The sequence below is a fragment of the Ixodes scapularis genome, unplaced genomic scaffold (assembly GCF_016920785.2).
Source record: "Ixodes scapularis isolate PalLabHiFi unplaced genomic scaffold, ASM1692078v2 PGA_scaffold1__304_contigs__length_218370807, whole genome shotgun sequence".
NCBI classification, from domain to species: domain Eukaryota; kingdom Metazoa; phylum Arthropoda; class Arachnida; order Ixodida; family Ixodidae; genus Ixodes; species Ixodes scapularis.
Genome location: NW_024609846.1, coordinates 24,697,374 through 24,724,689, shown reverse-complemented (window position 1 = coordinate 24,724,689; position 27,316 = coordinate 24,697,374). Strand labels below are relative to the sequence as shown.

General features: G+C 46.4%; 1 protein-coding gene across 2 annotated transcripts in view; it reads right to left on the bottom strand.

The window, feature by feature from the left end:
* Positions 1-2,022: 2,022 nt before the first annotated feature.
* Positions 2,023-27,316, bottom strand: part of LOC8041412 (caspase-3) — a 40,084-nt gene continuing 14,790 nt past the window's right edge. Inside the window, exons 3-6 of one of the 2 annotated variants that reach the window (XM_029970321.4) lie at positions 24,293-24,369; positions 22,478-22,651; positions 14,926-15,145; positions 2,023-5,864 (exon numbers count right to left, since the gene is read on the bottom strand). In XM_029970321.4, the coding sequence (XP_029826181.2) occupies positions 5,473-5,864; positions 14,926-15,145; positions 22,478-22,651; positions 24,293-24,369 (863 nt within the window). In that variant the 3' untranslated portion in view covers positions 2,023-5,472. The remainder of the gene's footprint in view (positions 5,865-14,925; positions 15,146-22,477; positions 22,652-24,292; positions 24,370-27,316) is intronic. The other variant, XM_029970322.4, reaches the window with a different exon arrangement.

Here is a 27,316-nt window from a genome sequence, read left to right as displayed (position 1 = left end):
CTATTCGCCGAGATCCATCACGTGAGGAGCAAAGCATCCGGTGGCGTGCAAGAAAGTCACCTTTACGGTCGCTCCGCCGACGTTTCTCTTGCCCCGGCGTATGTTTCCCTGCTTTCCGCCTCCTTTTCCTCCTCTCCTGTTTTCCTCGCGCGGCGGCGAGCGCGGCGCCGCTATTCGCCAAATTTAGTCATGTGAGGAGCAAAGCATCCAGGGCGTGCGGGAAAGCCGGCGCTACGGCCACTCGCCGAGGCTGAATGCGCAACTCTGCTATTGTAGGTAGCATATACAGGAACTCTAGTGGCACTACCTCGCAGGCGCCCTGCTGTGGCAGGGCTGGTAAGATGCAAGCAGACGACGCACTATGTCTACGTTAGTTTGCATCTATGCCGATTAAAAATGGTTTATTTATCGAAGAAACCTGCCCGACGTTTTTGTGAGTTATCTTTCTAATGAAGTCAGTGCCTCGAAGTTGCTTTTTATATTAATAAACTTTAAAATGCTCAGAAACAAGCCTGGAGCTCCACATTACAGCTTCGTGGCGTGCATTAAAGCTATTCAAAGCCTCTCCGATTGTTTTTTGTTTTTTTTTATCTGTGGAGGCTGCTGTAGGAAAAAGTTTTGCATTCGCCAGAGTAAATGACATGCTGCCTTAGCTGTGCACACACACACACACTGGTGTTGCACATCGCCGCACACTTTTTAGCTCCGTTGAGCCTGCCGATAACGACACTTCTATCCAAGTGCGACTGCGCAGTTACTGACGAGCAAATGCTCATCAGAAACTGACGCTTAGCTTCTCCCACATATCGAATATGTGGCAAAGATGTTTGTCACATTGCAACATTAGCTCGAAAGAAAAGCGGAAACTTTCATAAACTCTTAAATTGTCGGACATGGCACAGCAAATTCGGGTAATGGATTAATTTGTTCCATTCAATTTTCACTAAGGATTCTTTACAAATTCAAGATTGCTCGCTGCCAAGTGCATCAAGCATTATGCACGTTTGGGTCTGCGAAAATCAACATACACGCGCTAGTAGTTCATAGCAGGTGTATACCTCATTTTTTGAGACACTGTCACCGACTTACTAGATCTAAGAATAAACCAATCGTGAGGGGGTCTCGCATGTGTCGCGTCAACCGGGTGAGTAAGAGAGGATTTTATTGAAACGACTCCCGAAGCCAGCTACCCCTTCTTTCTGCCAGTTATTTTGAGGAAATGTTTGTTTACTGGTTTATAAAATTCAAAAAGAAATCAATCGAACTAATAAAAGACCAGCACTTACACAACACATTGGAACCAACAGGATACACGGTGTCACTTTCACTGAAGTGTTTACTACGTACGCAAAAGGTTCTCGAATTTCGCTTTCCTATTTTCAATTACACGAGACATTCCTTTCTCGGTTTCATTTTGACCGAATCATAATTTAAAAAAACGTGCCCTATCTGCCGTAGTAGATGTTGTAGTGGGGTAAAGCACTGGATATTCTATTTTCATCATCCAGCTTTTTGTACTGGGATAGAGAACAGCTATCACACCCCCATCCTAGCACTTTGACACTTCAGTGCCGAAAGTGTTCGTTAGCATGACTACGCGTGTCACGGTTTCAAGCTTAGGTAAAATGTCCTCTGACAATTATTACTTCACCAAAAAAACATAAAAAACGTGATGTCACAAACGATGATGATGATAGCTAGAGAAGCACCCCCTGTAGTTGAATCCACTAAGTGCCGATACAGAGTCATATATTGGGAGAGTCTGGCCAGTAGGCGTGGCGACGAAGGCTCTGGAGAGGAGAAAAGTGAAGGAAAGGGGTGAGAGAGTGCCAAAGGAGCGAGTGAGGAAGGAGAGGAGGGCCTTATGGCGGTGAGATCATAGACTGGCCAAACTCTCCCAATATACGGCTTTGTGCCGATACGCCATCAACGCCTGTGACCACTAAATTCTACTGAAACCAACGCTTCACTGGTGACCTCACCTCCAGTTTGAGAGAGGCTGAGCGGTGGGAAAGCCAAATGTCAGTTTTGGTTTTGTTGATTTATTTTATACGAAACAATAAGCTTCATAGAACTGTATAAAAAGATTGAGAACATTTCCAGGTCCTTAGAGAGCCGGAAGACACCCTTTTCTAAAAAAAAGAGTTCAAAATCGTCTTCATGGTCTCTTTAAAAGAGTTACGTAAAGTCTCTGATCATCTAACTTCCTCATATCTGTGCAGCAAGATTTCGAGTGTAACTGTGCCTTTTCTTTATTAATAGGGCTGGGCAATTGACACAATAAAATTTTAATATAAGCAACTAATGTTTTAATAACCATCGAGATTTTTTTTTTAACCAGCTAATTGGTTTAGAGAAGTCAGGTGAGAAATGAGAGAGCAAAAATTCCTGCTTTATTATTGCTTACTATTTATTGCACATTTATTCATTTGAGGGTGCGGCACTACTATCTTTCACAAAAAATCGCCCTGCAGTTCAGTCAATTTCAGCCAATTAACATATACAATGTCGCCACAAAAAAGAATGAAACTTAAATTCAACAAGCTAGAAAAATCTGTAGATGTTTTTTAGTGATGCAATTACTTTCCAACAAAAACTGGACAAAATTTATGTGCATAACTTGTTTTGCTTTCTCATGTTTTAATTTACTTAAAATGTACAACTCTTTAGGCCAAATGCTCTTTGCCAACAGATAAAAAATAAAGATTATAGCATTTTATGCAGGGGTGTGCAAAAATTAATTTGCATTAAATAGCACTGCATCATTCGTAACCTTAAAGGCCCGTTCACAGTCTCGCAACAGAGTACGACCGAGAGAGACGAGATCTGTTAAAACTTCTTGAAATTTCTTAGAACGAGGGAACACACTGGCATTCTAGCGCCATCTATGCAGTGACCCTGGAACTGCATTTCACAAGAGCGAAGGTTTTGCGGGATTTCCGAGGTTAAATATGCGAAATACCTATATAAGAAAGGCTCATTTATGACGTTGACTAAAGTTTTTCGAGCCAAGAAGGAAAGGATAATGCGCGAGAGAAATAGAAAATATGCCGGACCGCCAAGTTTACACTGCTACCCAATGGATGGCGCCAGTGTGTCCTCTGGTTGTAAGAAGTTTCAAGGCACCTTGTTCTAAGAGGTTGCAAGAGTGTAAACGGGCCTTCACAAAGGAGAGGAAAGCCATGGCAATCAGTTTTCTTAAAGGACACATGCAAAGGAAAAAAACATTTTTTTTTAACAGCTTAGATGGAAAAAAGATGTCGCAAAACGATTTTACAACGAAGAAAAAAAAATTTTAGAGCTATATTTTCGGCGCAATACGAATTTGCAGTTGGCGCCGCGGGAGCCGCCGCTGGTCACGTGGTAGGCCCGCGCGTTGCCGCGCTGCGTCGTTGCTCCCGCAAAGTCACGCTGCCGCCGCACGCCGAGCGTCGTGCGAACGCCGCTTCAACGCGTTTCTCCACGCCGCCGTCACCGCACAAGTTCGTCTGCTTCGGGGCGCCGTCGCCGTCGTCTGACCGGCGCACAGGTCTATCACGTCTGCTTGCGCTTTTTCAGGAGTTTCCTTTGGGCTCTAAAAGTTACCTATTAATTGGTTTTTTAGAGCGCAGCTCTTAGGGGCCCGTTCCCGGCTTGGTCGGCGTCGCCGTCGGCGTGACCAAGGTCACGCGACCCCAAGGTCATCCCAAGGTCACATGACCCCAAGGTCACGTGACCCCTCCCCCAGGGTCACGTGACCCCCGAAGTCACGTGACCCTTGAAGTCACGTGACACCCCCCCCCCCCCCCCCGAGGTCACGTGACCACCCCCAGGGTCGCGTGACCCCCCGCCGAGGTCACGTGACCTCCCCGATGACGTCATCGTCACTGATGACGTCACCGGCATCCGCATCGTCATCATCACTGATGACGTCATCAGTGACGTCAATGATGACCTCACCGGCATCCGCATCGTCACTGATGACGTCACCGGCATCCACATCGTCATCATCACGGATGACGTCATCAGTCACGTCACTGACATCCGCATCGTCATCATCGCTGATGACGTCATCGGAGTCCTCATCGTCACTGATGACATCATCGGCATCGTCACGTGACCCCCAGGCCACTTCACCCCCCCCCCCCCAGTACCCTTCCCTCCTCCTCCTCAAGAGCTGCGCTCTAATTCGGTGTTACAGGGAGTTGTAAACGGCTTTCACTTTTGTTATACTTCAAACAAAGATGAATAAGTTACTTTTAGACGCCATACGAAGCTTCCGAAAGAATGCAAGCACCACGTGATAAATAAGGGCCACTTTTCCACGGCGCCGGCGGGCGCCAACTACAAATTCGTATAGCGCCGTAAATATAGCTCTAAAATTTTTTTCTTCGTTGTAATATTGTTTTATAACATCCTTTATCCATCTAAGCTGTTTAAAAAAATGTTTTTTTTCCTTTGCATGTGTCCTTTAACAATCCAGTTTTCTTAACAATGTTAAAGCGAAATGACACAGCACTATTTGATTCGAACTACCTCTTATTTTATGCTGCTGTCGAAATATAAGAAGTATTTAATTTTTAATGTTTTTTTTTAAGTTTAGTGTTTCTGTGGGTGGCACATCAGGTGTAAAATGGGACCATGCATTACGTCACTTATGGCATATATAGTATCAAACAAAAGAGAATCATTTCGAGTTCTACATACTAGTCCAATTTAATAATCAAACAAAGCAACTAAAGAATGTGACAATCATATTATGCCTTCGAATCAACACCCAGCCCTATTAAGAAAATGTTTAAATACTTAAGAAATATAAAATAATTTTTTCAAACGCTACGAGCGCCTTCGGGTAAGTACTTGAATAGTTGGCACTCCTTCAGTGCCTCCCTGGGCACTGTAAGGTTTAGGCTAGAAATGGCTCATCCACACTTCTTCCAAAAAGGACCCGCACAACTGCAGACGGGCTATGCTGCGTGGCAACTTCAGTCGGCAGTGAAGAAGGAAAAGGCACACGGACACAGCACTGACCAGCCCCTAAGATGTGAGAGTGCTTCGTACATCCCTAAGCTGACAGTGTAGTGGAAGCTACGTGCTTGCCGCACCAATTCACTGCTTCCCTTTCGTCACCTCACTTGCTCTCTCCGCGTGCGGCTTATGGGTGGAGCGTGATCACACGGTGAAATCATGTACGTATGACTGGTCCAACAAGCGTCCATTGCACTGTCAGCTTTGGGATGAACAGGGTATAAGCCTTTCAATGCTTCAGACTTGTTCACACTGTACAGTCACCAAGACATTGGTGCCTCATATGAAGCGTGTCAGCCAGTTCAGAAGGTAGCTTTGCACGTGGCATACGAAGCAGGAATGTCCCAGAGTCGTAACGCAATGCAAGAAAACATACACAAACGCTCCCACGTGAACAGGACCTTCCATCGCACTGCCGCAGAACGCTGCCCACGCGCACGAACCCACCCGCGGCCCAGCAGGGGGTCAAGAGGCCATCTGCTCGAGTGCCAGGCCGGGGTTGAAGTAGAGCTTCTTGCGCCAGCCTCGCACGTCAATGTTGATGGTCTGGCGGCCGCCGTCGTGCGACACCCGCTTGTGCACCTCATCTGCCACCCGCCGCATCATCTTGTCCAGGTGCGCGTTCCAGGCGTGCTCGGAGAAGACGAGGAACACCGTGGACAAGAACCACGAGCCCGACACCTCGTTCTTGAGTGACACGTGGCCCTTGATGGTCGGGTATGCCACAAACATGTCCGACACGGTGGGCGCTCGCTCGTTCCTCCTTGAGGCGCAGAGTTTGACGGACGCCATGTCTGCAGAAAGGCTGGCGGCATCGGCCGTGTCCATCACGCAACTGGTGCCGCCGTCGTGCTTATCTGGGGAAAGGGGACGTTGAAACGGGGGTGTGAGGAACTCTCGTTTGGGATTGGTCGACCAGAAAGCGTTATGAACTCGGCCACGGGGACTGAGGGATACCCTCAACCGGCGAATGACAAGGCACCGACGATATTGGGGTTTCAAAAGTGTCGTCTGCGCCGAGAATCCGGGCATGTGCAAGTCAGGCTCGACGTCCGAGGCACATCTCGTTAAATACAAACATTATTTCTGCCACGCCATTCACAGAGCTCTTTCAGAAAACCCCAATTATTCGCCTTCGTTGGATTTAGAAAGACCATCATATTTTCGAGTAAGGGCGCCTCTTGTAAGCCAACAAATTCTTTTCTAAAGTCGGTTATGAGAAACTTCGGAAATCTGTCTAGTGGCTTTGCTGAAGCAGCATGCATGCTATCTATGTTGCACCATAAGTCATTTCCAAACACGAGGCAAAGTATATAGTTTTAGCCTCTACGGCTTCTGAAGGCACTATTCAAATGACAACAAGTCCACAACCCAAAAAAGAATCCATGGTTGTTCCATAGTTTTTAAACCCGATTATTGTCTAGATTCTTTTCTTGGCGGAAAGAAGTGGCTGTAGTAAAAATCATTCTTCTGCGAGTTGTAATCTTGGAGCAATTTACAAAATTCCCGTAAAGTGTGGTTTGTCTATGTTGGCCAGACTGCCAGATGCATAAATGACAGGCTGTGTGAACACAAGAGAGCTGTCAAGACTAGCAATGAGGCTTCCAAATTGGCCAAACATTTGTCCCAGTGTTGCAAGACACTGAGATTCTCAGGACGTCTATAGTCGGTTACAAGTCAAGAAGGTAGGAGAAGCTCCTCCCACAAGTGTGATGCGCCCGTTTCAAATCTCTCCGCAGTCGAAAGAAGAGTTCACTGGAAACGCTCCTTGTTCCGCTTCTATGGATTCCCACTTGTCTCCGATCCCACTTCTTAAGAAAGCGACCTTTGTATTCATCGGAGAGGGAACCGAGCCCCTAAAAGCAGCCTTTGTATCCATCGGGGGGGGAAGCTAATCCCCGAAAGTCGTATTTGTTTCCGTCGGTGGGGGAGAACTCTAATCTCCCTCTCGTGCCTTCCACAATGCTAAGTCAAAGTCAAAAGGTAAAGCAAATATGTACAGAAAGGCAAGACCCCCCTCGCGCGCTGGCCGCGACGTCACGGAAACGGTGGGACGCTATTGGATGCGGAGGTGGCGGAGGGATATCCGATTCCCTTTGAGGGGCATTTGCCGCTACCTTCTTAACCTGTAACTGACTATATAAACGTCTCGTTAAGGGGGGACATGGGCCTAAATTTCATATTTTCCTGAAAAAATGCATTTTTCAAATTTTAGTTTTTCGGTTTTAGAAACTAATTGCACACCCTTACACTAAATTTGATAACCATATGCCAAATAGTTGCATTGATATAAAATATTTTCAACACACCGTAAGGCAGTAACAGAGTAAAGGAGTTCAATGTTTGAATGCATTTTTCTCAGTTCCACTTTTTGCTGCAAATTTCATACGAAGGGATCCTTTGTTTAAAAAGAAGAGTATGATAACCCAATCAAGATGTTTCTGAATTGAAATTAATTGGGGAATCGGGCTATCTACTTTACTGTATTTTAAGTTTCCTCATTGAGGAAAAAACTGTTTTCAAAAATTGAGATAGGAAAGATATGCATCTTATATTTTGGGGTAATAGCTCCTCCTGAAATATTTACATACGAGTCATAAAAACTAGATAGCCTGAAGTCCTACATCCACCACTTTATACTGAAGCAGTCAAAATGGTGCTTAATAGCTTCATTTGCATACCATAGATTTCTTAACAAATGGTGAACATCTTATGCAGGCATGTAAAATTATCCTAGAGAGCTGAACGTTTGCACAATACATCTGATGTTTAATCTCCCCTGCGAATTTCCTTCCAAGCACTTGAGCAGTTCAAAAGTTAAATCTCGAGTCAGTGTCCCCCTTTAAGGAGTCGTCGATGATTTCCAGGAACCATGATTGTTTCAGCAATGTGTCTGTTGCTCTTACCGACCCCAGTGATGTGATTGGCCAAAGCCGTTTCGGAGCACCTTTCGGAGCAGCCAGACGGTGTTTTGGAGCAGCAAAAGTGGCTTTTGGAGCAGCCAAGACATTGTTTTGGACCAGCAAAAGTGGCTTTTGGAGCAGATATTCTTAGAAAAATAGAAATATATGTTTTAAGTGCTGTACAAACAGAGGGCACTTTGTGTTGTGTTGTGTTCTGATGTGACCACAGAACTCCCTGCTTGTGTTTAGCACTGACACATCTCACAAGTGTACAGTGCCGTAGGCATTGCCGAGCGATTCCTGAAAAACCGCTTGCCACCGTTTTACTGGTTTCTAACGTGCCAGATTTTCGTCAAAAGAAAGCAAACATAATACAATGGATTGCAAGCATCCCGGCTAGTGCCGGCTGGTGCCTCTGTCATGCAATAAATGTTTGCAAGCATGTGAGGGCAACTTCGGTAGGCCCACAATTGCACGCGCTTCGTCACGCGAGCGGAGACAACGGCTGTTCGATCGAAACCGAAACCATGCCACTCCGCTCCGTCGCCAGCTGATTCCCAAAATTGTATGCAAAATGCAACTGTAGAGCACATGACAAAAAACAGTCCAGCGGCACGTGCTTTCCAGGCCGGCAAACAAGATAGTACAAGCTAAACACACACACAAAAAAAGAACCTGAGCGCATCGATGCAAGACATCGCGAGCCACGGTCAAAATGTTCTTGGAGCGCTTTGTGCAACGACTGAACTTGAGACAAACAAGCGCGCTGTGGGGGTTCAGAGTGCAAATATTGCCTTCTTTGCTTTAGCTCACTTCTCTTCACCAACTTTCTTTCACGGCAGATTTTTCCCAAACTGGGGTGCCTCTCAAAAGAAAGCCCATTGAGAGAAACCTAAGTAATCAATACTTCAACACAACTCTCTTTGAGTTAGAGAGGGAATTTTTTTAGTAGCGTATGGTTAAAACAAGGAAAGGAATGTTGATGAACATGCGGCAGTACTTAGTTTCATTTTAGAAAGCACCATAACTGCAGCGATGTGGGGACGAGGAGACCCGACGTTGCGCGACCACAGTGACTGGAAGGCAGAGAACAAATATAGTTTTCATTCATTCATTTATTTATATCACCTTAAAGGGAAGATGGGGCACTTCTACATTTGAGAAAAAACGCTTGAATTGCGTTCATTTGGCCTTTAGAATAACAGATATCAAAATTATATTTCAATGCAACGCGCCGGAGAGCCGCAAGTGCAATTTCAAAATAGGGCTGAAGCCCCGCCCCCCTAGCCTTGGGCAGCCAAAAGAGCCGTCGATGACGTCATGGACAGCGACTGTCTTTCGCGTTTTTCTCGCATTTAACAATACTTACGCAGCAAATGGTTTGGGTATTCGGGTTCACGGGGTAAAAATACACTAGAATTCACTTCTAACTCATTTTTTCCAAGAAGCTCCGTAGCTTCCCTTTAAGGGCCCGTTAAGGGCATTACATAAGGGCGGCGTAATCAGAATTTGAACTAAATAAAAGCCAAAGCACAAGCATGATACAATCGGGGAACTCGAAGAAATTATACAAAATTGAAGCTAATGACAAGAAAGGTGTAGTTTTATTGCAGAAGAGAAATCAGCAGGGTCCAAGATGGTGACAATGGAGGATGGGAGACTGTTCCATTTACTGATGGCTTGAGGAATAAATGACTGATTGAAAGCGTTAGTAGAGCCAGAAATGTGTTTGATCGTGCAGACGTTGAGGCGAGAAGATGTTAGGTCGGGGGGTAATAACAAAGCGGTTTTGAGGTCGGGAATGAGGTAGTAGATTTTATGAATAAGGCACAGCTGAGAGACTTTCCTGCGAAGCTGCAAAGAGGATATGGTTAGTTGAGTTTTAGCACTGAGACACTGAAAGAAAAGTCATAAGTGGATGAAATGAAGCGAGCAGCTCTGTTCTGAACTGCCTCTAGAGTATTGATGAGGTATAGTTGATGGGGATTCCAGATGGTTGAGCCATATTCTAATTTTGGTCTGACATATGTGTCAAAGGCCAGCTTACGGACAAAGGGTGGAGCGCTTTTTAAGTTACGTCTGATTAGTCCAAGAGTTCTAGATGAATTGGCAGTAATGGCTTCGATGTAGTTATTCCAGGAAAAGTAAGATGTTAGTCTTACACCAAGGTATTTATACACAGCAGCGGTCTCAATGAGATCGGACTCGAAGAAGTAGTAATTGAATGACAGGGTCGTTTTTTTCCTGGTGAAGTAAATTAGTTTGCATTTAGACTCGTTTAATGACATCATCCACTCTTTGCACCAATTGTTAATTTTATCTAGATCTTCCTGAAGGTGGTTATTATTTTGCACACAAGTTACTTTGTTATAGATGATGCAGTCATCGGTGAAAAGGCATATTTTTGAAGAAATCCCAATGGGAATGTCATTAATAAATATTAAGAAAAGTAAGGGGCCAAGGACGGACCCCTGGGGAGCACCAGAAGATACATTTATTAAGGAAGATTCATGATCATTAATGGACGTGAGCTGTACATGGGAAAAAAGAAAGTCACGGATCCATGCAAACGTTAACTGGTCGAGGCAAAGAGATGACAACTTAGAAAGAAGGGTTGATGGGGGACACGGTTGAACGCTTTAGAAAAATCAACAAAAACTGTGTCAGTCTGGACACGACATTCAAGGTTAGTGTGCAAATCATGGATGAAGTCGCAGAGCTGTGTTTCGCAGCAAAGTCCCCTTTGAAAACCGTGCTGCTGTTTAAAGAATAAAGGCTGTGATGATAGGTGCCTCATGATATTGAAGTACAGGATATGCTCAAGTAGTTTGCATGAAATGGAAGTCAAAGAAATAGGGTGATAATTAGATGCGGAAGAGTGGCTGCCCTATTTAAATACTGGGACAACCCTTCCCACCTTCCAGTCAGATGGAAGGCAGCTTTGAGTTAAGGATTAATTAAAGATGAGTTTCAAATACTCACCAGAAATAACACAGGTGATTTTTTTAAAATATTAGAGTTGATGTCGGTTCCAGCGGACGAAGTAAGTTTTAGTTTATCAATCAATTTTTTAATACCGGCGGAGTTAACAATAATAGGATGCATGTGCTCGTAAAGCTTTTCAGGGAAAGTGGGGACGGAGTCCAAGCACTCTTTAGTAAACACTGATGAAAAGTATTCGTTAAAAACCCTACGGCAGCCGTCCCACGGCCGTTGCTTTGAGCAGCGAGTGCTTCAGCTCACGAAGTAGCGAGTGTTTCAGCTCACGAAGTAGCGAGTGTTTCAGCTCACGAAGTAACTCCTGCCGCGCAAAAATGTGGTTTCGTTTCACAGCATGACGGCATGGCTGGTGCCTGGCACGCTAGCGTCGGAGCATCCGTACACACCCTCGTCTATCGTTGTAAAATTTAAGAAAAGACACGAGACGAGACCCACGACACGACGAGAATGCAAGACGGCGGGAAAACCATGCAAGACCGGATGGACAATTGATGCAGGGTACTTTGTGTTGGGCGGCCGCTTGCGCCACATAACCCACGCATGCTCAATTATGGTAGTCAGTTTGGTTTCGGTATTGAAAAGCAACCGAAATTGCTTTTTTGGCGCAGGTTTGGCACAGATAACCCATATTCTGGCAAAATGAAGCAGGATGTAGCAGGGTTAGCCCCTTGGTGCAGTTTGGCGCAATTGGCGCAGCAATCACATCCCTGCGACCCTTGTAGAAGCCTTAACACCTAATTTTGTTCTGTCTTTCCCTTTGTTCTTTGAACGAGTGTCCTCAGGTTTGTTGGCGAGGGGGGGGGGAGGGGGGTGCGTAGTCAAAGTGGGTTTTGGTTTTCCTTTCAAGATGAAACTACAGTAAAACATTGTTGATACATTCTCGGCTTTTGCATTTTCACGGCTTTTATGTTCAGAAGCGCCAGTCCCACCGGGCGCCCATAGGAACACGTGCGTTGATTCCTTGCTTCGCGCGTTTGCTTTCCCGGTTCTTACGCTAAAAAAGCCGCCGACATAGCTGAGATGGCATCGCCCGATTCATGCGACGGACCGATTTGCAAACAGATTGATCGCGTAACGACACGTCCGCGAATCGTCCACCTCCCAAGCACATTCACAAAGAGGGAGAGATGAGGGACAGTGAGGATTGACCGAACCTCTTAGCGACTGCCCAGTGGCACCGGATCGAGATCTGGCGGGGGAGCTGATCCAAAACAATGAGTGGAACACGTACGTCTTGATCCTGATCGCCCAGTGAAACAGGCGCACTCCAGTAAAGTCTATCCCGGCATGCTCAAAAACGACCAGTGGAATTCTCCTTTAGTTTTGATTTGTACTGGAGTTGCTAAAAGAAGAAATACCGTAAAGTTCCGAGAGAATGCCTGCCCTCAAGAGATCGCCCATCCCGTTTTTCTGGCTAAAAATCTGCGACGTTAAAATTCCGAAACATCGCACACACCCCGATTCCCGTCGGACGTCATGCAGTGATGTGATTGGCGTAAGCCGTTTTGGAGCACCTTTTGGAGCAGCCAAAACGGTGTTTTGGAGCAGGAAAAGTGGCCTTTGGAGCAGGCAAAAGAGTGTTTTGGAGCAGCAGAAGTGGCTTTGGGAGCGGCCAAAACAGTGCTTCGGAGCAGCAAAAGAGGCTTTTAAAGCAGATATTCTTAGGAAAATTAACATATTCGTTTTAGGTGCTGGACGAACGAAGGGCACTTCGGTCGCCGCAATAAACAAATTACGGTCAAGTTAGACCACCTGGGAGTCTCTTAACATATAACTGAAATGCCAAAGGCATAACACATTTTGCAATGCTTCAGTTAAATTCTACATGTATATGTACCCGTTATAGGTAAATAAGAACCAAACTGCACTTAATGAAATTTATTTGAAAATAACCAGCTTAGTATATAGTAAATATCACAGCATTAGGTTGACTACCGTAGTTATATATAATATGATAAATGGAAACAGTCTCCGACTGATGAAACACGTAACTATAGTGCAGTACAAGACAAAGGTGCATTCAGACTAGCGGGTGCTTTTCTTTTTGCTTTTCGAAAATTTCTGCAAGGCTGCTGCAAGCCTCGCTTTGCCTTCGGCTAGTAATGAATGTCCACTTTTAATGTCTCCAAAGAGACATTGAGACATCCCACAAGTGTACAGTGCTGTGGGCGTTGCCGAGCAACTCCGAAAAACCGCTTGCCACCGTTTTACTGGTTCCCGACGTGCCAGATTTTCGTCAAAAGTAAGCAAACATAAAACAATGGGTTGCAAGCTTCCCGGCTGGTGCCACTGTCGTGCAGTCATGTTCGCATGCACATGAGGGCAACTTCGGCAGGCTTGCAATTGCACGTGCTTCGTCGCAAGAGTGGAGATGGCCGTTCGATCGAAACAGACACCATGCCACTCTGCTCCGTCGCCAACTGGTTCCCAAAATTGTATGAAAAGTGTAATTGTCCAGCATACGACAAAAAACAGTCCAGCGGCACGTGCTTGCCAGGCCGGCAGGCGAGGTACAAGCTAAACACACAGAAAAATAAGAACCTGAGGGCATTGATTCAAGACATCGCGAGCCAGAGTCAAAAAGTACTTGGAGCAGTCTGTGCAACGACTGAAGCGTCCACACACGCCCGCTTGTATCGTTGATTTTTTTTTTCCTTTTTTTCTTTTTTTTGAGAAGACGCGAGACGAGACACATGAGACACGACGAGAGCGTGAAACGAGAGACGGCGGGAAAAACTATGCAAGACCGGATGGACGATTGATACAGGGTACTTTTTGTCGGGCTGCCGCTTGCGCCACCTAGCTCACGCATGCTCAATTACGGTACTCAGTTTAGTTTCGATTTGAAACACAAACAAAATTGGTCTTTTGGCGCAGGCTTGGAGCAGATTACCCATATTTTGGCAAAATGTAGCAGGATGTAGCAGGGTTTGCCCCTTGGCGCAGTTTGGCGCAATTGGCGCAGCAATCACATCACTGGTCATGCGATGTCTGACAGGAATTGCATGAACCGTGCAATTCGCTGTACCAGCACGTCTGACAAGAGAGTTCATAGCGGTTTCACGCATGTTTTTAGCCGACCTGCACATGCAATGTTGGCTCCCATAACACGCGAGTTCTTCCCGCATGCATGTTGCACTGTGAAATGCGAATCTGCTGTTCCGTAATCCGCGGTATTTGTTCTCGTCACATAAAGTTTGTAGCGGATTCCTGCGTTTTTGTCCACACTCTGTGTGCACTGTTTCGGATCCCGTGACAGGCAATTTTGGAGTGGGTTCCCGCATTTCTATTGCACCATAAAACTTGAATCTGCTGCGTCCGCGATTCGCGGTATTCGTTGCCGTGAGATACGAGTTCTTGGTAGGTTTTCGCGGGTCTCTTGCACCGCGAAACGTGAATCTGCTGTGCCCGCAACCTGCGGTATCCTTTCGCATGACACAGGAATCCGTAGCAAATTCGCTCCTGTTCATCCCATTGTGAAACGCGAATCTGCCCTGTCCCCGATATCAGATCCCGCATCAAGAGGTTTGTGGCTGGTGCCAGGGTGTTTATCAAAAATGTTTGATAAAGTTTTGCTGTGGCATCCCCAAAGGCAGCCCACCCCATGTTTTTCACCCTTTATCTCTTCATTATCGGTGGGCATTCTTTTGGAACTTTACGGTGGGCATTCGTTCGGAACATTACAATAGTCAGTGAAATGACTATGGCAAAACTTTTTCTGATAATTTTTCCCGTGACTATTTGAATTATTTGCTTCGAAAATATTTGAAGCAAATTGATATTCACTTCGAATTTTCTTCGAACTAAAAAACGTTATTCACAGATGCCTACTTTTCCAAAACACTCTTTTGTTTCAGGTACTATCCAGAGTTGGGATATTTATGAACACTTTCATTTACGCACTTTCCAGAGCCAGGTACTACGGAAAAGCGAACGGGTACCCGAGCCTGGAGAGATTTCGTCATGCAACAGACCTGCGAGAAAAACCGAGAAGGGAGATATCCAGAAACGTCACCTCCTCTGCAGGCCTGGATGAAGAAGAGCTTGGGCTTGTCCTGAAGGGCCGGACAGTTGTCGTTGTTGAACAGGGCTATCAGCTCTTCAGTATTCACGCAGTCTGCATTCACGTCGTAGATGATGTCCGCGGCGCTGCCGTGCGACATGAGGATCACCACCAGGCAGTCCACGTTACGGCGCTGCTGGCTCGCCACGTGAGACAGCAGCGATGTCATTTCCTGTAGAGCCAACCCATGGGAATTGTGGTTTCGCAGAAAAGTCTGCACATCCCATTACCGAAACACAGACCTCGGTAGAACTAGTACAATCTTATAAATTATAGCATCTATAGTCTGCTGCATGTTAAAAAAAAGTAGGACAAGTTCCTCCCACAAAGTTCTCTGCTCACCACAATTCGCGATCTCCTACACTCCAGCGATTTCTCTGCTAAAAAGGAAAGAGTAGGAGGCTCTGGTCCTGCTATTCAAAACCTGCAAAAGGCTATATTAGTGGCAAACAAAGCCAGTTACGACTGACAAGAGACTAGTAGTTTGAGGGCAGTCAACCTTCCTGATTTCCCCAGTGTAATCGATGGCTACCTTTTAGGAGACTACCACGTCTGCTCAGTCACAAACATGGCACTGAAGAATGTGTGCACCAGGCTTCATGCTGGGTCTGCTCTACCTTGTGAAGATATTTCACGCAGGCATGCACACACCCACAGAAATCTCAACAGGTGTCGAATGAGCTGTTACCATTTGTAGGGGGGACGCGTTGCCATCAACACGGGCTGCTCCACCTGGAGGGCCCCTCAGAACTAATGAAAATATGCCGGGGTGCGAGGGTGCAGGTCCTACTAAGATGTGGTCGACCCTCACGCGACACGTCTGGGACTTCCGCGTTTCGCCAATGGAGCGCTGTAAGCGCCGTCACTCGGGGTTCTTTTGTGTCACCGTACTGTCGCCCGGTCGACACCTGCGGCTTGCGCGCGGCACGAGAAGGTCGATTTTAGGAGCAGAAGGAAACTACTTGCGCATGCGCGCTAGTGGAGCACGCCAATGTGTCTTCTTCTCCTGGTGTGTGCAGTTTTTAGTGTTTTTTATATGTTTCGTAATTTTATAATTAGCAGTACTTATAGCAAAACAGCGCGACATAACGAGCCAGATGAACAAGTTGGGGCACATGACGAGTGCTGACACCCAACTGAAGGTTGCTACAGTCGAGCCCTCTTATAAAGGCCCCACTTAGAACGAACACTCGGTTATTACGAACAATTTCGAATCCCCGGACACACTTTACAAGGATCCTACAGAAGACGGTCCACTTTTAACGGCCGCTTCTGCGCGCGATTCTTGGATAGAACGAACGAAACAAAGCGCTGGCTGCCCCCAAAATACGGCAGGAGAGAAAAGGAGCAAAACATGGAAGGACTGCCGGCAGCGCCAAGATCTCATCTTGGGGAAGGGGAAGGTAGGGTAGGGGTAGGGGTAAAAGGAAGAAGAAAAAAACAGGGAAGCAAGGCACCCAAGGCTATCGGTCTGCGAGTGCTCTGGGCTCCGTTAAATCTTATTGGCCCATTCTCTCGGAGGGAAAAGAAACATTGGAGTTGCGTGCAAAGTCCATGTGGTCTAATGTCTTTTTTTTTTTGGGGGGGGGGCCTTTGTTGTTCCCAGTCTGAGAGAGGAGAGGCAGACCCCGAACGACTTCGTTGACGCTGACGAAGACGTGGTCGTCTTGGAGAGCGCATCCGACGAAGCCATCGTGCAGGAGGTGCAGCCGACTGTCCACGACATCGCGGTGTCCAACGACGAGGGTGACAATGAAGACGACGGCTTTGAGGCACATAGCTTCTTTGAAGCAGCTGGTCTATGTACAGAGACTGAGCGATGTCCACACTGATCAGCTGAGCGAACTGGAGAGCGCTATCATAGGGTCTGCGCTATTAAAACAGATCGCAATTACGGACTTCCTTGAATAAATGCCACACGCATCGATCACGGCTGTCGCACTTTGAATCTGTGCCATGCTTACTTATTTATCATCAATTTTAAAGGGAAGTCCAATTATAACGAACTTCTGTTATAGCGAACGCGCTTTGTATTGTAGAAGGGTTCGTTGTAACCGGGCTCGACTGTACTACAAATATTCAGTATAGAGTATATGAGCACATCCATACGTCCATTCCCAGAACTCGTTCATTATCCTCTATTGTTCTTCAGGGTCGCATTTCTCGGTGCGAATGCCATAATGCAGGTCTGTTAACTCGCGCACTCAGCAAAGATTTTTCTTAATTGTAGTAACTTGAGCGTTGAACAATACGTCATTCTGTGCAGATTCTGGTCCAATCTGTCCAGCGCACCCGTTATTTATCACTTTGTATATCGGATGCCCAGCGATATCTCTTCAGCGCTGTCATTAATTATTGCCTTGTGTATCGCAAGGGCGAAATGAAAGTTGAAACATGTCGTGCACAAAAGGCCCGTAGTGCTTGATGACGTGTCATTGGAGCCACGCAGAGGCTCCGATGAACAACATAGCATACGTGGTTTCTGGGAAATAGTGAAACGTCATAGACGCAAAATAAAATTTGTTTATTAGCACAACCATATTCTCTATGAAAAAACAAAATGCTGCAACAGATCGACGTGGATGCCTCGGTTTTTATAAGCAATGCGCATGTTTCCGTGCGAGGTTATCAGTCGATGCTTATAAAAAGCGAGGAATTGCTAGCTAACGCTGTCTGTGGTAACCACCGGTATGCCAGGAGTATCAATTCCACAGCGGAATAAATGCATCACCCTGTCTGAGCAGGGCCTATCGCAAAGAGCTATAGCCAAGTTAAGCGGCCGCCCGGTGTCGACCGGGCGACAGTGCAGTGACACAAAAGCGCCCCGAGTCACGGCGCTTACAGTGCGCCACCGGCGAAACGCGGAAGTCCCAGACGCGCCGTGCGAGGTTCGAGCACATTTTAGTAGGACCCGCACTCTTGCACCCGGGGCACATTTTCATTAGTTCTCAGGGGCCCTCCAGGTGGAGCAGCCTGTGTTGATGGCCACGCGTTCCGGCGTTCGGGTTTCATTCCGTGCTGACTGTACAGGCAATAAAGCCACCATTTGTACTAATCAAATAAGGAAAGAAGAGCGCACAATTCACAGAGTAAGTAGTGTCTGTGCAGGGCTTGGACAAACCATACTGGTTTTGGAGCAATTTCTGGAGGAGAAAGATCTGCATTCTTGAGCAGCTTAGGAGCAAAAAAACCTGCCTTTTAAAGCAACTTAGGAGCAGAAAAATTGCATTTTGAAGCACAAACAATCAAAATTTTGTATCTTTAAGCACCTTAGTAGTAACTGTGACATCAGTTTAAGAAAGTATCTCAGCGAGTTGTGCCATGAGTAACAACAGTACTACAAGTAGTCATGTGCCATCTGTCAGGACTTGAAGAAGGTCTTTCCTAGCCAGCTTGTTTCCACAGCCAGTGGGGCTGTGGCGCCATCCCGTGGAGACGTTGCAAACTTTTGTTAGTCCAAACCAGTCCAACACCAGCGCATATACCAGGGCACTAATGCCAACGAATTAAAAAGGGATAACGATGGCTAGTTGGACTAGTTAATTGCTCATCATGTAGTAATACGCCAAAAAACTCGGACGAAAACAAAAGGAGAGTTGGACGGGACGCGGCAAAAATTTAAACTGAATGTTTTTTTTGGAAAATATATATTTAAAAATAGTATTAAAAAAAAATGGCACACTTGGCAGAACACAAAGATATGGTTTAAAACACACACCCTCAGATACCAGTGTCATTGGCTCTTAAGATAGCGGAATTCTTTGTCGAACAATGACAAAGAGGGTGCGCTTACGCAAGAGCTGTCATGGTGAAGCTTTATCAGAAAGGCTTCGTGAATTTCTCTGGCCGTTTTTGTTTTGCAACGACCCACGACACGGGTCTTACCGAAAATGGGGCTGCACTTCTCAGAGCTGGGCACACACTCGCAACGGTCACAGTGGACCGCCAGGTGGCCAGACAGGGAATGCCTGATCGCCAACGTATGCTATCTGTCCCCATCATTAATGAACCTCCCCGTCTGACCAACGTACACCTTACCACATGACAGGGGAATTCCGTACGTGACGCTAGAGGTGCACTTGCAGAACTTAATGACATGTCACTTTCTGCAGGTATCTTGCGGCACAGACGATTCCTCTGCCAATCTGCTTATCCTTTTACACAGTGAAGAAAGCCCGTTTGACGCTGAAAAGACTACCATTATGTAAAAGTGATGGGCCACCTTCTTCAGGTAGTGGGACATCTTGTGAATGTAAGGCAAGACGACGGGCCTACCCACCTTCCTGGGAGCCCCGTCGCACACTGTGCTGTTGTCTTTTCGGATCTTTTTCAATAAGCTTTCGGAAACACCTCCAAGAAGTTGCAGTGGGTACCATGCTGCTCCAAGTCTGCTAAGCTAAGAATGAAAACTGTTTTGCATTCAGTAAGGATAGGATTTCTCTTGCAGTGCATGCGGTTTTGAGTTTAGGTAGGTACTTTCAAATGTGCAAACGACCGTCAAAAAGTTGAGGATGTGATTTGTGAAATAAAAACTTAGCTGTATTTCCTTCCCCATGTTCCAGGGTTAAAATGTCAATCAAATCGGCTTGCCTGCACCATCGCTTGGACTTCAACAAATTAAATCGGGCTTTCCTTCTATACCTCAGAGATACTTCAATAACTCAGGCTAGTCCTTGACAGGAGTGTTGCCAATTCATTGTTTTTATTTCACTAAATTTAGCAGTTTTCATTGCTGTCTAGCAAAAGAAATTACCATCTTGAAGGTGGCAGGTTTTTGGTCAGTTTTCAGGTCATGCTAGTATTCTTTCTGAAGGTGTAAGGTGCTTCACAATTTCTACTTATTAATCATAATTAGCTTAAGTTCAGTAGTAAGTTAGAAGTCAAACAATCGTCATCATTGCATACTTTCGGCAACATAGTGTTCAATGAGAGTAACACTTGTGATGCTACTGAAATATTTCTGGCAGCAAGCAAATCAGTTCCACACAGGGCCGTAACCAGGGGGGGGGTTAGGGGGTTCTGACCCCCCCCGAAATTTTTTTCTGTGTACGGCCCTGGTCGGTGCACTTGCAGCCAGCCGATTTTAATCTCCACCTCTGCGCACGCGCAGTAGCGTCGGTCGGCTACCGGGTACCAAACCGGGACCGGTTCTCCGGTTTGCTATAACTCTCCATTATATGCCACCGATGCACATGATTCATAGGCGAAAATAAGACAATAGACATTTTCAAAATGGCCGCCATTGTCCCCGAAATTCCCCCCCCCCCCCGAAATTTTTTTCTGGGTACGGCCCTGGCTTCCACATGAGTGGAACTGATTTGTGCGTGAGAGTATGAATGCATTTCCCAAACCTGCCAGATGAAATGGACCAAGTTGAAGTTTGTACCAAACTTCAGGAAGAAAGGGGGCTGTAGGACCTAACCTTTGAGGCTAGTTACGTGTAGTTCCAAGTGAGGTCAGATAAGTCGGGCACCACTATTGCAAAACAGAACTTTCCGCACACCATGTGAATTTGGTCGCTGAAACTTTGAACTGCCACCGAATGTTTCACAAGAAATCGAAGCGATGGAAGTGTATGTCAGCAGGTGTGACAACACACCTGGTTACAGGTGTGTTGTCACAACATTGTTCTGTGCATGAAAGCGTTCAAAGTCAAAACAAAAATCTTTCTTTTTTTTTTTACTATTATTACGTTTTTAGGCTAGTTATGGCAGAAAATTGTGTGAAAAAGCCATTTTGCCATGCGTCTCAACTGTAGCACTTTTTAGCGGTTTTTTGCGATTCCTACTGCTTTGTCCCCTTTCCCTCCGTCTGTGTCCCCATGTTTTCTTCGGCGCTGTTTTTTCGTTTAGAAGGGAGGACAGCACAGGACAAGCGCTACTTTCAAGAGACGTTCTGATAAAAAGATAAAAAAAGAAAAGGACCAAGATAAATTTATATTCAAATTATAAAAAAAAAAAAAATGAAGAAAGGCAAGGATTTAGAAGGAGGAGTGAGATAATGAAAAACTTGATAATAAACAAATTAAAAAATTATAAAGGAAATTTATTTCAAAATATAAAAACAAAAGGTCTAGAAAGAAAATATTTTAGGAAATAAGGAGGTATCATAGTTCCTTGGTGACAAGTTCACTGACGACACGCTTATGTATGATTCGCTTCTTGCTGCTATGGACTGACCTTCATAGATTTCTCTAGTCTTTTTCTTGTGGAACCGCCTCAGAATTCCTGCGCTAGCGAACAACTGGTCACACCTAGAGCCACTAAATGAGCTGCGCTTAGAGTATCGGCACTCTGTTCCCTGACATCGTTGTGGGCGCCGCCATTTTGGCTCGTATGCAGAGCAGACACAACTGCCGACCGTCATGATTCAAAAGTGCGACTTCCTCGGCATAAGATTCAGTGTTAGGAAGGTCATGTAATATTGCTTTGCTCTTTCGTGAAGTGTTTAAACATTTGTGGAAGGCAGAAAAGCGTTTCCTGTGATTTCAGATAAAGCTTCAGATAACTGGCAACCATGATATTAAGACACAATATGGCCAAGCGTCGTTACTCTGAAGCGTAGCTTATTTAGTGGCACTAGTCGCACCCGCAGTCCCTCACATGTAAGGCTAGGTAACCTGACGGCGAGGATTTCAAAGAAAGTTCATGCTCCACAAGCCTGATGTTGATGCATCGCCCAGTCTGGCCCACGTAAACTTTTCCAGATGAGAAAGTATCTTGTGCACAACTCCACAGTCACAGTTTATCTATACTTTGGGTATGTCTCACGCTGCATTTGTCCATCTTGTCACGCTGCGAGTTCATTTTGGGGCAGAGTCATTTTAGCGGCTCCTCTGGAGCAGATAACACCACCCAGACATCGTACTTGGATGCGACTCTCTTGAAGCTGCTGGAGATGCGATGCATGTATGGGACGACCGCAAGTCGGTGTTGCTTCCCTCTACACTCTCTTGGCCGGTTAGATTTGATCATGCATTCAGCCACACCTGATAGGATAGAACTAGAGAAGCCAGAATCTTTCAGCTGTAATGCTTGCACATCAAAGCTCTCCGCTGCTGAATGAAAACAGGACTCGTTCAGTGCCGCGCTAAAACAACTGGAAACCATTCCTCTTTTTAGAAGTTTTGTGTGAGCCGAATCGTACTGCAGAAGTCCCTTTTGTGATCTCGATAGGCACATCCAGCATAAATGGTTACTATTGAAGGTGAGCCGAAGACCTAAAAATTGGAGGGTACCGTTAATTGGGGCCCTGTGCGTGAACTTTATCGCTGTCCTTTTCTTCCTTTATCTTTTCATTCAAACGTCAGTTGAAAGTAGCGCTCGTCCTGTCCTGTCTTTCCATGTGCTTCGTCTTTCGTGCAAATATTTTTATGATGTTCAACCAACTAGGCCACCAACTTACTATATTGTTTCGACAGTTTCGCTTTCCCGCATTCTCCCGATCTTCGGGCGTCCTGCTCGTGTTCGTGCAAACAGTGCTCGTGTATAAAATAAATGCCTACCTCTTTTGTCTGGTTGAGGCGAATGATACAGACGAAGTCGAGCTCCTGGAACAGCATGCGCATGCGCTGCACGTCTAGTTCCGACCCTCTCCGTTGGGCCAGGACATTGTTGTGGAAGTCGCGGTTGTTGATGATGACGCACGTTCCGCGTGGTCTCCGCATCATCCTGTATACCTGCGGAGGACAAGAGCAGCATTTTGACGTCGACATTTCTCTAGAATCAAGCACGTCGCGCCACAGGCGGTTGGCGTGCCTCTCTAATTGGACCTAGGACACCGATGAAAGTGAGGACATTTTAGAAAGAAAACCAAAAAGCATTGTCCCTTATTTGTCTATTGTTTTGCTCATTGTGTTTTCATTCTGATGAATTCACTCCTGCAACATTCCGGCAGTTTCAGATTCCAACCAGAGGTACACAAAGTACACAAAGCTAAAAGCAAACAAAAAAACAAACGAGAAAACAAATAAAAAACTTGAAGTACAAATACAGGTTGTCCAGATGCAAATTAGAATCTGTTTAAGTGTTACAAGGGGAGAAAAATCCAAAGCCTCAAGTGCGACACAAGAGACTCGGCCGAAACATTCTGCGGGTAAAAAGAAGTTAACCACACCACGCCTTGTGACACAGGCCACATCACGCCACGCCATGGCACGCCACGTCCCGCCACGCCACGTGGCACATGAGAACAGATATGGCTTTTGTAAGTAAAGATTTCCAGAGAATGTTCCTATTAAAACGAAGCTTGTCCCATGCTACACAACATTTTTTCACCCCTAAAAAGTAGCACGGGTTATTTTATTTCTTTTCTCATTTTTTTTAAAGGGGTTGTGCAAACACATTGGGTAGGAATGTTCCTCACTTTACACAAGCTTACTACTGGCACTAGTGCGACCCAAGTATACTTGCACGCGATGCCATCGACCCATGAAGCTTCATTGTTGCTGCGTAATTTTAAGGATAAAGACGGACATTTTCTTTCCTCTCATTCGCAAAACTTGATGATGAAGTTGTAGCGAGCACACATCGTTGACGTCAACAAACCAATCCCCAGGATTTTGTCATCAAGGTTTGTGATCCCCACAGTGAGGATATTTAAAGGCTGCTTATATAGTGAACATGAGCAGTGGCGTACCAACTTGCTTTTGAGTGGAGGGGCAAACCAGAACCCCCCCCCCCCCGGCCGGGGGGCAGTGCCAGTGTTTGCCGTCCCCAGTGGCGGCTGTTTTAGGGGGGCAAAACACATGCCTTGCCCCCCACTTTGACAACTGGGGGGGCAAGCGCCAGCTGCGCCCCCCTTGCCCCCCCGGTTGGTACGCCCATGAACATGAGCACTGCGTGAGCATTCAATCTGCGGTCGCAAGAATCGATACCTGGACATGCATTCGGGTAGTAGCTCGTGCCCAATTGCTGCGACGACGGGAATAGCCAAACTTTAACAATGTGTAGAACAAGGCACGTGCACCGTGCCTTGCCAACCCAAGCTCATGGCTACGATAAACATTGGTGGCATATAATCGGCTACCGGTCACACGGCCGCTTGCTCTGGCTCCAAGGGGAAGATCGCCTTTCGTTTTTCCTCAAACATTTTCTGCACTGAATGAACAAAAAGTGTTCCGTTGTCCCTTTAAATTCTGTCGTTCTAGGCTCCGAGGCTTTGCTCGGTCAGATCATTCTGCGCGTCCCAGAACGCTGGTGCAACGCGACGCACACTCCTCAACGACCCGCTCCTTGCTCGACGGATTCACCTGATGAAACGTAGGAACATTCGCCACCGAACGAGGGAAGAAGAGAAAAACGCAGAAAGGGGAGCTCACGTCGTCGCCGTCCTTCCACTCCTCTGCCCGGCGCACCTTCAGCTCGGCATCCCCGTGTTCGCCGGCAGTACCGTTGCCTGCAAGACGAACACCACGTGCGGCTCAGCTGGGGTCAAGCAGGACGGGCCTAAAAGCCTCGTCCATCCGCAGCCAACAAACAGAAAACACCGCTCTCGGACACTCCTCATTACGCGACCTCCTTCACGCCTGAACGTCGTCAACTGGCCAGAAAAGCGTGCTCTGTACAAACTATACTGTGGAGTCGGGCCGCTATACTTCATTTCATCTTGCATTGAACAGCAGTGGTAGGCTAGGCTGTGACACGGGCCTGGCAAGGAATTCTTACGCAACACGAGGCAGTGCGTCAGAGACTTTGATAGTACAGGGTGCATAGCCTTTGACTTTATGTTTGTGTTTTGTACAAGCGACACAGAATTTATGCTCTAATGAAGCTCTTATATACAATATAGAATCTACCATTGAATCTACAAGCATGTACCTTCCACCCACATAGCTGCCAAAATAAAGCCACCTATAAATATTAGAGCGCACCTCTTAGGCGCCCGTTTCCGGCTTGAGCGGCGTCGCCATCAGCAGAACCGCGCGGTGCATTATGGGTATATTTCCCCACTAAATCTAGCAGAAAAATCTCCCCACTAAGTCTAGCGGAAAAAATTCCCCACTAAATCTAGCGGAAAAAATTCCCCGCTAAATGTAGCGGAAAAATTTCCCCGCTAAATCTAGAGGAAAAAATTCCCCGCTAAATCCAGCGGAAAAGTTTCCCCGCTAAATCTAGCGGAAAACTTTTTCTGGGGGTCACGTGACCACCAAGGTCACGTGACCCCCCCCCCCCCCCCCCCTTCCCCCGAGGTCACGTGACACCCACCCTCAAGGTAAATGTGACCCCCCCCCCCCCCCCCGAGGACAGGTGACCCTCAGTACCCTTCCCTCCACCTCCTCACGAGCTGTGCTCTGATTCGGCGTTACAGGGAGCTGTAAACGGCTTTCATTTCTTCTACTTTCGTTAAATACTACTTAAAATCACTCCCTAACGTTAATAACCGAATAAACTGCCGCGCCGCCAAGTGCCGCGAAGAAGCAACTATTCGTTGCTTCTTCGCGGCGCGGCAGCGTTTCCGGTCCCTGCTATCAGCGCAGGAGCGCTGATAGCAGGGACCGGAAACGGAAACACGACAACTCCTACAACAAGCAAGGTTGCTACTTCTTTTAAAACACATGGTAGCTGCTCAGCCATTTCAATCGCTTCATCCCTCCACAATACACCCGTGTCTCCACTCTCTACTCACGTCTTTCTCGCAGTTACTGATGTTCTTTGCACTCCATCGCCTTCGCAGACCAAGGGTAAATTTAGCACAAAAAAGATACACCTTAGCCCAGCGGCTAAGGTGTACCTTTTGCAAGGGGGGGGGGCAGGCCGAGTTCTCCAGGGGGGGGGAGGGGGTCTGCACGTTTCCTTTTCGTCAGAACTGGAGATTGAAGCTAACGAAAGCACGCTGGGATTCCATTTCCTATGTATTTTGTCAATAAAGGCAACGTGGGCGTTATTTTGTTTACATGCCGCTACTAGAAGCTCGTTACATGGCACGTTAACGGCGTCTCGGTAAGGATCATGGCCCGGACCCAAGGGGGGCTCTGTCCCCCCCCCCCCCTTCATAGATCTCACCAGGGGGGGCACGAGCCCCGATGCCCCCCCGAAATCTACGTCTATGCCTTAGCCCAAGGATGGAACATGATTCCATACCTTTTAGTAGAAACATCAAAGCTCAGACTTTTCCACAGTCTTTATAATGTTAACAGATAAAAGACTCGCTACCATTGTCACTCCGCAGCAAAACTAGAAAACAACCGGACTGACAGCGTTTCTCACAAATCGTCAGCCCCGTGTGCTCATCCCCAATAGACTTCTTACGAAACCGACGCGCCCCAACGCGGCGAAATACCACACAGTGCACTCTGGGAACTAGTTGGCCACTCAGTATCGGTTTCGACTGAGCAGCTTCATATCATGCTATCAAGCCGCAACCGAACGTGCTGCTTGGGTTTTCGATTATCTGACTTTTTACAAATGCACACTACACTCATTCTCGAGCGATACAAAGCGAAGACCGGGGTACTTTCCTTGGTTCCCGAAACACCGGATATTGTGCGTGCGTATGAAAACGTAGTAAGACATGGCTTAGTCACCTCACTCCATGAGTGCATCTTTGAGCTCAATGTCAGTAATCCCATCTAGTACCTGTAAACTACAACTGAAATTTGGTCAACTTGAGCCCTACAAGTTTTTTATTTGCCAAACGTCCGCTGCTTGTTACTTCATTGAGCGAAAAGCAAGCCGCATCCTCACAGGATTATCAAAGTTGAGCCCAGCGTTCGCGCATGAACTTTTAAGGCAACGCTATAAATTTGACTTTACTACTGCACAAAGGTTACTATGATGTCTTCCTCGTGACATCAGATATCTCACACTCAAATTTTATGCTGATAGATCAAGTTTCTGCAAACGCTGAGACTGGCTAGCTACGACAGAGGCCCTTAACAAGCGTCCCCTCCTCTTCGCTACGCCTTTGTGGGCGAGCTTTTACTGACGCCCAAGATATGTGCCTGAACGGTATGTCTAAAATTATCTCGGCATACTCAGTCAGGAAGAATGCAACCACATAACAAATATTATGCCCTAGCAAAAATTCCGATAGAGATTTGTATCGGACCAATAGAGATTTCTATCGGTCCGATAGGAATTTCTATTGGTCCCATAGAAATCTGTATCGGTCCCATAAAAATCTGTATCGGTCCCATAGGAAGTTCAATTGGTCCCATAGGAAATGTGTATCGGTCCCATAGGAGTGCGTATCGGTCCCATAGGAGTGCGTATCGGTCCCGTAGGAAGTTTTATTGGTCCCATAGGAGTGTGTATCAGTCCCATAACAGTGTGTATCGGTCCCATAGGAGTGTGTATCGGTCCCATAGGAGTGTGTATCAATCCCATAGGAGTGTGTAGCGGTC